The 9,792-nt window shown below is 32.5% G+C and overlaps 1 protein-coding gene across 1 annotated transcript; it reads left to right on the forward strand.

The window, feature by feature from the left end:
• Positions 1-4,600: 4,600 nt before the first annotated feature.
• On the forward strand, positions 4,601-9,081 carry LOC132744052 (uncharacterized). The gene is made up of 5 exons (XM_060732660.1): positions 4,601-5,692; positions 6,673-6,892; positions 7,148-7,260; positions 7,960-8,060; positions 8,937-9,081. The coding sequence occupies exons 1-5, from the start codon at positions 5,327-5,329 to the stop codon at positions 9,079-9,081; spliced, it is 945 nt and encodes a 314-aa protein (XP_060588643.1). The 5' UTR covers positions 4,601-5,326.
• The last annotated feature ends 711 nt before the right edge of the window (positions 9,082-9,792 follow it).

Consider the following 9,792-nt stretch of genomic DNA (forward strand, 5'->3'; position numbering starts at 1 on the left):
TCTAAGAATAACAAACAAAATTGTCAACTGATTTTCTCTTATTGAGTAAACTCTGTGATATAAACAAACAAAATCATAACAAAATACATGTAATGATGTAAAACAATATTGACTACATCATTTAACAATACTGGCTTGGTTCAACGTCAAACCTAAAGAAAAACCCATGTAATTATGTAAAACAAAATTGACTCGATCATTAAACAATACTGACTTATTATTTCATTAATAAAGGAAAATTAGATTTAACAATAGCTTTATTTATATAAAAAAGTAATCTTAATGAGAATAAGTTAGGAAAAAAAGAATAAATAACAGCACAGCAGTAAAGCATTTATTTTTATGTGCTAGCCATGTTTAAAAACTATTATTCTTTATTTTTTACCACTGAGGAGGCTGCATTCTGGGCTGGACTACATTGAATATTTTTTCTCTTTCCCTTAGGCATTAGAATCTGAAACAATAAAACAAGTAAACAAATGAGCTTGTCATGTCATGATGTGAGTAATGACAAAGAACAATTACCAAAAGTCCGGGGTTGATTACAAAAATGTAGAGAAACCTGCTAGAGTGATAAATCTATCACATGTGATGTGTGTGATAATAAGTAACAAACATTTGAAGATAAAAGGAGATACCTCAAGAAATGAAGAAGTAATAATAATCATAATAATAATAAAAGTTCAATGGGGAAATAATTCTGTAAAACAAATTTGTGCTAAAGTAATAAATTTTGTCACACATCCTGTGGGTGATGAAAAACCATGTATTTGAAGTTTAAGGTGGATAACTTAAAAATAAAGAAGTTACTGTACAGTTAAAAATAATATTTTAGAATCTAGAACAATAATATTTCAATGTTGCAGCAGTTTAGACTACATAAAACACCATATTATAGCATGGACTGCATAATTCACCTGCAATAATAACATAAATAAATTAAATTTTATATTTCTTTGTATACAAACCAAAATTTGCTTTAAAAAAATAGTTTCTAAAACCTGTTTAATTACTTTGAGGCGGTCCCTTCCTGGAAAATTGCATGACCCGCTATTGGACAACGTGATGCAATTTAATTGACCAGCGCTATCACTATAAATCCTCATGCATTTTTTAAACGGCTGCTGCTGCATATAGTTAACATATTGGGCATCAAATACCTACCAGGTTTGATCTAATATCTTTTGGGGTTTTTCAGCAATAAAGCAGCGACTGCAACTTTGTGTTGTTACTGGCGCAATATTTCGCGACAAACGGAAACGCTTGGTAAAGCATCTGAATGAATCTGATTAGAATTATCCGGATGTTTACATTTTTTTTTCGCTGTCGAGGAGCTAACATCTTAATGCACATGGCTGTTAGGTTATAACACTTTTAAGTTCAAAACATTTAGTAAAATAATTTATTACATAAGTGACTGACCCGTTATTGGCTATGATCCGCTATTGGCTAACTCACTGTATGTCCGATGGGCAGCGTACTCCACTTTCCTTGTGCGGGAAAGTAAAATTCAAATTCCTCAATTTAGAGAACATTAAATTCAGCTATTTAGCTGAATCAAATTTCAGTGTCATAGATCTACTTGAAGTTATTGACGAACATTGTTTTCCAGTTTTAACAGTCTTTATTTTTGAAATGTGACAAATAAAATATTATTTTCATGTAGGTTCATTACTAAATTTAGTGAAAGAGTTAACCTTTGTTTTACACATGACGCTACATTCTGACTCGAAAATATAAAAAAGTTCGAACTGTTAAACACGGGGGAGAAAGTGAACAAGAAACACATTGGCAGCATAAGAACTCTGGGACATATTTTGAGTCATCACAAGAACTCCGAGACAATTGAAAAAACTGGTATAAATTTGTTAGTCGGGGCTTTATGATTGCAATTTTGTATTATCATTGTGTAATTATGTATGGCAAGGATGAAGACTTGAAATAAACAGGTCAATACTTGCGAAATGGCAAAAAAAAACTGAAATTTTACTCAAAACCATCAGATTTTAAGCAAGAGGCGATGAAAAATGGACTATGAATTAGTTATGACACATAATACAAAATGAAGAAGAAGAACTTTATTTGCACTAAAGCTCTAAAAAGAGCCATTGACAAAGCATCAATATATATACATACAAAAAATAGAAACATGGCAATACGTGACAAGAAGTCGAGATGGTATGTGTATTCACGGGAAATAATTCTTTGGTAAATGGGAAAATAGCTCTTACACTTTAAGCTGATTCACTGTGTCATATAAAACTGCTAAACTAAAGAGCTTCAGGGAACAATATTAAACGAAGAATGGTTTCACATGACATCTCGCTTGGGAGAGGCAGAATAATGTAAATATTACAATAAAACAAAACAATATTAATTTCTATATATATATAACAATAATATGGTTAACGAGGTTGGATGCTCCTAGATAATATGTTGATATCATTTAAGGATTTTGCTCTTTCTTGGAAAGGGGCGCTTTCCACAAATGATACATAGTGCTAAATATGATGCATTCACCAACACATAAATGCCCCATCGAAAAACGAAAACGAAAATATAGAGCACATGATGGTGATCTGTACACAACAACGGCATTATAAACAGATATATTTATTAGGAGTCCCCATCAACGGGACCATTTTTTAAAGGTATCTATGACTAGGTTATCATCAACGTACTAAATATTATGCATCCAACATAAAGCATTTTGTTTGACCAAAAAGATTAAAGTAGTCTTATAAAATGATATAGATATCTATATATATTTTATCGAGTCTCCGTTTTCATTTTAGAGGAGTTAACCCTTGACAGAAAGGGTAAATATCAAAAGCGGGTTATAATATTTATAATGTAAAGCAATTTATTTTTACAAAACATTTTGTCTTAGTAAGCATTGTAACACCGCAAAACGTCCGTACCGCAAAACGTTCGCGTGTGGACGTTTTGCGTCGCATATCGTACACATGTGGACGTTTTTGCGGTGCATATCGTACTTGGTACGTTTTGCGGCGAGAGTGTGTATTTGCGCCGCATATCGTCCACAATTTCTGTAGTAAAATATATTCACGAATACTTCAAGGACATTTATTCATCTTGAATTATATAATTCTATTAGAGGTATTGCATTGAAATTGAATAAATGTAGATTACGACTTAATGTAAGACAGTGCTTCTTTGATCGACGTACGTATTATTACCAGACGAAATTGTTGCAACAGCTTCAACATTTTTGGACAGACACTTGAATGAAGTTATGGGGTTTCCACGACTCGGTTGCCAAATCCTTAGGCCATAATAAGTAGGCAGTGATGGTTTGGCAACAGATATAACAAGTAAAATATAATTACTAAACTGCGTCCGCTTTGCCGCTCTATATTTCTTTCTTTCTTATACATGAAAATCTTTTCCATCAACGCCGTTTATCTTTTTTAAGATATTTCTTCTAACTTGCTGTATTAACATATTGTCACGTTGTATGGTCTCCCTGGTTATGCTAAATTACGATGAGGAAGATTTTCGGCGTGATAGAATCGTTTAAGGGTTAGATACCGTTTTATACGGTTCTGTGGGTTGAGTCCCGTTATGGTTTCCTACAGAACCGTGTATCCCCGTATCGGGTCAGTATCTAACCCTGTAACTTTTAAAATATTTTCTCAAAGATGAGATTGTTATTTTTGAACATCATCAATATGTGAAAAAATGACGATAGTGATTATTTCTGCTTGACAAAGCTCAAATATTTTGAACTACAAATCTAGTAAATGCAAGTTTGAAATTGTCATAAAATATAACTTTGAAAAATGATCTAATCTATAGGTTAGTCGGAAAGTCCGTCCCTTTACTAAAACCGTATTATTTTATCGCCTAAAGAAAAAACATTTCGCCTATAAGTTACATAGATAATATGTAATAGAGTATATTATAACAAACATTCTTCCGTATAGGAACTGATGAAAAAGAAGTTCAATGTGTTCTATTAATAAAAAATAAAGCATATTTTAAAATATCGTAATGTAAGCGTTTTGTTTGAATGCCATAATGTAATTTTATAATTGAACAATGTAATTTTATACACTTTTTTGTAATTGAACAAAGCAAAAAGGTCATGGTGGCCTTATATCACCCACCTGCCTATAAAGGCTCCACATGACAAGGGTAGATAGCATTGAATATTACAAATAAAAAGCAGAATCTGGTAACTGATATCAGTACTCAATTCTACGTCTGAAAATGGTCATCAATATCCAAATATCTGTAAATGACAAAGATATGGTAATTTAGGCAAAATTCAATAATGATCTTGAGGTCAAGGTCATTTCAAGGTCAATATTATAGTTGAACTATTCAAGATGTCCGTCCTGTCATAAATGTATGAATGACATCTGATCATTGATAAGAAAGAAATGGCAGTTTTATCACAATTCAATAATTTGACTTTAAAATATGTCTTTATTTTTATAATTCAAAGGCAAATTACTCTTGAGATATTCAGTCGTTGTAGCTCATAAATGAACTTGATCGAGACCTTATTGTTATACATATTCTGTATAAAAATACTTTAAAAATGGAGAAGAAAAGAAAGCACTAACAAGGTGATATATAGTGCGTTTTTTGTTGTTGTTTTATGTTAGATTTAGCCTATATTCTAACTTTGTCATAGATATTCTGTTGAAAATTGTCAAGATTAAAGAAGAAATGAAAGCGTTGGAGTGGTAACAATGTGAAATATAACAGATATTGTAATTCAAGGACAGATAACTCTTGACATATTGCTTAGGGTATGTGGATGCTAGAGTGGTTTCAAGCTAAATTTGGACTGACAGACAGACAGACAGGCGCATACTCAGGTGAGCTGAAATTAACACACAAAAACACCTGGTAATAACTGGTGAAAATTAACGAAAATTATATAAACTTTAAAATATGGACGTTATGCGGCAGGACCATGCCTTTTTGCCGCAAAATGTACGTCAGAAAAATGTGGACGATATGCGCCGCAAAACGTCCATATACGTACGTTTTGCGGTACGGACGTTTTGCGGTGTTACAAAGCATTAACATAGAATTATGCTATAGATATATCACATCACGACGTCACATAATCATGTTTCAAATGTTTTCAACAGTTAGATGACGTCACATAACGACGTCATTTGACAACGTCTCCTAGCAATACCAGAATGAGGACTGAAAGAGATCCATGATGGGCGCTGCAATTTGCCATTAGCTGAAATGTCCTCGCATAAGGTGAGAGTCATAAGAGTTGAGCCCTCAGATGGTACGGGATCTTTACCCCCAGTAAGGGCAGATACAAAGAAACTTTATGGAACAACAGATTATGTTGGCAAATAAAAGAAGTCAAATATTTACGTACAAGGGGCCAGAAAAGACCCGAAGTCGTTCTGTACCCGACAGAGGATTTAAAGAGGTTCAAGTTACGCATGCACGGGAACAGAGTTTACCTAGAGAATTTTTTCGCGATGATTTTTACGATTCAAGTGACGAAGAATTAGAAGAGGAGGAAGTCAAGTTAACAAATACACCAAAGCAGGAAGCAGAACAACTGGCAGTTGATATAAGTATGAGTTTAGAAGACAAAGAGGAAAATCATAGAGAATCAATGGATGTATCAGCCAATAAAGGGGTAGTTTGTACAGACACGAAAATGAAATACGAGGCGGGAAATAAGGTAAAGTTCGAGTTCCACCCTTGTGCTTAGCATAATACTTCAGTACTACTTATTACTAACTAAAAATGATTATAAATTAATCACAGGTGCAAATATCTTGACTTATACCTTTATTATATCTAATGTATATTATGTGTTTCACCGTGTATATCCAGTAACGCTGGAATGTGAAAATTACGCACGATTCGTGCAATAAGTAACGCAGAATTGTGCAAAAAATGGCCGATACCTGACAGGATTTCAAACGCGGTAAGTTAACTGGCCAACATATTTTTTTATTTAACCGAAACTGTAAAAAATGAATAGCTGCATACGGCTGCAAAGACATTACTCTTTATCCATCATCAAGATTATTTCCACGAAATTGTTTACTTTCGTGAAAATGATGAGTTGACTACATTCCGGCGGTACTGGATATACACGGTGTATTTGTTATTTGTTACATGTCTACGTCCTCGTAATGCCTCGTGAGGGTTTTGACAATAATGTGAGGGATATATCTATATTTTATTTTTTATACACATGAAACAAGCATGTTTTTGTACTTCACGGAAAATATTCAATAATCATGGCTTTCCCAATAAAATGGCCTATAAAGTGGTTTAAGTGAGTTGTATCTTTTTTGAGCTAAGATTGTAAGTCCAAGCTTACAGGTGCAATCCACAAATCTATATCAAATTTACAATATGTATGTAAAGATACAGAACAAAATGACATTAAGTGTATCTTATTTGTTAGTGTACCTGACAGTTCACGTTCTTGCTTAAGATTATTATTCCGAATAGTTTTGTTTGTCAATTATAATTGGTACTTAGATATTCCGGGTTGATTTCATTCTTTTCATGTGAAGGATTGGTAACATCGAAGAGCATTATTTGTTGAATTTGAATTGTACATTTTTGAAAACCTTTGAATGAAATTGATGTAAGCTGCACCACATTTGTAATACTATCACCCTCGGGATTCCTCTTCAATTGTAGGAAAATGAAGACCTTGATAAAAAAGATCAAGATGTAAAAGCAGAAAAGGATAACATTGCGAACGAATCTGACCAGGAAAATGACAAGAAAAAGAAGAAAAAGAAGATGAAGCTTTCAAGTTGTTTTGGTTTCATTTCAACTTGGATAGCCAAAAGGAAGGAGAAAAGACGTCAAAAGAAAAAGAAGGCTATAGCTAGCCGCGCCCCCACACCAACGCTATGTAAGAATTACACACACACACACACACACACACGCACGCACGCACGCACGCAAGCACGCACGCAAACACGCACAAACACACACACCTTGCTCGCATTTTGTGACAGTTAGAAAATATATGAATATATGTTTCCTGCTTGTAAGTATATTTTCGTCAAACTTTTATTTAAAGAGAAGAAACTGCGTACTGAGAAGACAAAACTTGTTTTATTTTATTTAACAAGATAATTCATTGGCAATACTCTTTCTATTTAAGTTCAATATGAGCATAGAAAATCCCGTGGCGGAGAGTCTTTTACCATTGAGGTAGACTGCAAACCGATAGTGATGAAGCCGATATTGCCGCCAATAAAGACAGCTGACGGGCCTGTAAGTATAAATCTTATATTTTGAATACAACATACTTTCTATGCTTCCGCCTGGAAATATATCTGATGTATGTTTGAAAATTGTATTTTTGAATATAACATACTTTCTATGCTTCCGCCTGGAAATATTTCTGATGTATATTTGAAAATTATATATGTATTAATAAGATATATCTATGTAACTGCGCTATTTGCTATTTAGTCAGTATATAAAAATGTCAAAATTTCCTTAATAAACGATTTGTTAATTTGTCCAGACTAAGGTTCATATAACATACGTACAAAATGTAATTAGAATAGTAAGTGTAAAAGCCATTTGAAATTTGCTCTTCAACATCAACTAAAAGATGATATATTAAATCTGCAACATAAAGTTATATTTAATCCAATGTATATATCCGGCAAACAAATGCTACAAATGAACTAAAGCCCATTAACGCTAGATAATTAACGAAAAAAAAAACGAGATTAGCCGAGTATTGACGAATATGTGTATTGATTAAAAACATCTATAAATTCACAAGACAAACAACGGCACTATATGGAACGTAAGGAATAGCCAATAGTCTAAGATTTGAAACTTTGGACTTTTATAATTTTTTTATATTGTTACTATAACTATATACAATTTAGACAAAATTTAGAAGTTTCAAAAGGAAAGTTTGAGTTTGCCTTTAATATTTTGTTACATTTTTAATAGATACGCCTAGCATGTGAGGCTCGGCAAGAGAAAGCCGAGGCCAAAAGAAATGAGGAGTTATCTAAAAAGAAAATACTGGCAAGAGAGCACCAGAGAAAAAAGTAAGCTCACTTATTTTGTGTAACAACCGTTTGATTACATATACACGTACGTTCAATAACAGAATTTACCTTCTTTAAAGGAATGTGTGTTTTCGTAGACCTGATGTTCAGACAATAATTACAAAGTTTTATATTTCGCATAATCATTATACATTTTAGATATGATCTCTATCATTAAAAAAGATATTATTTACATAACACATGTTTTTTAATAGCATCAATTCACTTCAGACAATAAATCATTACATAACACCAGGTATATATCATTTACATCACATCAATATATATTACTAATATCACACCAGACACTTTATTTTTGACATCACACCAGATACGATATCAATTACATCACACCAGATACTATATCATTTACATCACACCAGATACTATATCAATTACATCACACGAGATACTATATCATTTACATCACACGAGATACTATATCATTTACATCACTCCAAATACTATATCTTTACATCACACCAGATACTATATCATTTACATCCCACCAGATACAATATCATTTACATCACACCAGAAACTATATCATTTACATCACACCAGATACTATATCATTTACATCACACCAGATACTATATCATTATCATCACACCAGATACTTTATCAATTACATCACACCAGATACTATATCATTAACATCACACCAGATACTGTATCATTTACATCACACCAGATACTATATCATTAACATCACACCAGATACTATATCATTTATGTCACACCAGATACTATATCATTTACATCACCATAGATATTATATCAATTACATCACAACAGATACTATATCATTTACATCACACGAGATACTATATCAATTACATCACACCAGATACTTTATCATTTACATCCCACCAGATACTATATCAATTACATCACACCAGAAACTATATCATTTACATCACACCAGAAACTACATCAATTACATCACACCAGAAACTATATCATTAACATCATACCAGATACTGTATCATTTACATCACACCAGATACTATATCATTAACATCACACAAGATACTATATCAATTACATCACACCAGATACTGTATTATTTACATCCCACCAGATACTATATCATTTACATCACACCAGATACTATATCATTTACATCTCACCAGATACTATATCATTTATGTCTCACCAGATACTATATCATTTACATCACACGAGATACTATATCAATTACATCACACCAGTACTATATCATTTACATCACACCAGAAACTACATCAATTACATCACACCAGAAACTATATCATTAACATCACACCAGATACTGTATCATTTACATCACACCAGATACTATATCATTAACATCACACAAGATACTATATCAATTACATCACACCAGATACTGTATTATTTACATCCCACCAGATACTATATCATTTACATCACACCAGATACTATTTCATTTACATCTCACCAGATACTATATCATTTATGTCTCACCAGATACTATATCATTTACATCACACCAGAAACTATATCATTTACATCACAACAGATACTATATCATTTATGTCTCACCAGATACTATATCATTTACATCACACCAGAAACTATATCATTTACATCTCACCAGATACTATATCATTTATGTCTCACCAGATACTATATCATTTACATCACACCAGATACTATATCATTTAAATCTCACCAGATACTATATCATTTATGTCTCACCAGATACTTTATCATTTACATCTCACCA

The sequence above is a fragment of the Ruditapes philippinarum genome, unplaced genomic scaffold, assembly GCF_026571515.1.
Source record: "Ruditapes philippinarum isolate M1 unplaced genomic scaffold, ASM2657151v2 ctg11864_1_1_1_1, whole genome shotgun sequence".
NCBI lineage: Eukaryota > Metazoa > Mollusca > Bivalvia > Venerida > Veneridae > Ruditapes > Ruditapes philippinarum.

Bases quoted from the DNA above. Each gene is read 5' to 3' on its own strand.
- LOC132744052 (XM_060732660.1), top strand. From the start codon at position 5,327: ATGGAACAACAGATTATGTTGGCAAATAAAAGAAGTCAAATATTTACG. The intron at 5,693-6,672 runs GTAAAGTTCGAG...CTTCAATTGTAG, and splicing joins AATACGAGGCGGGAAATAAG to GAAAATGAAGACCTTGATAA. The intron at 8,061-8,936 runs GTAAGCTCACTT...ACATCCCACCAG, and splicing joins AGAGAGCACCAGAGAAAAAA to ATACTATATCAATTACATCA.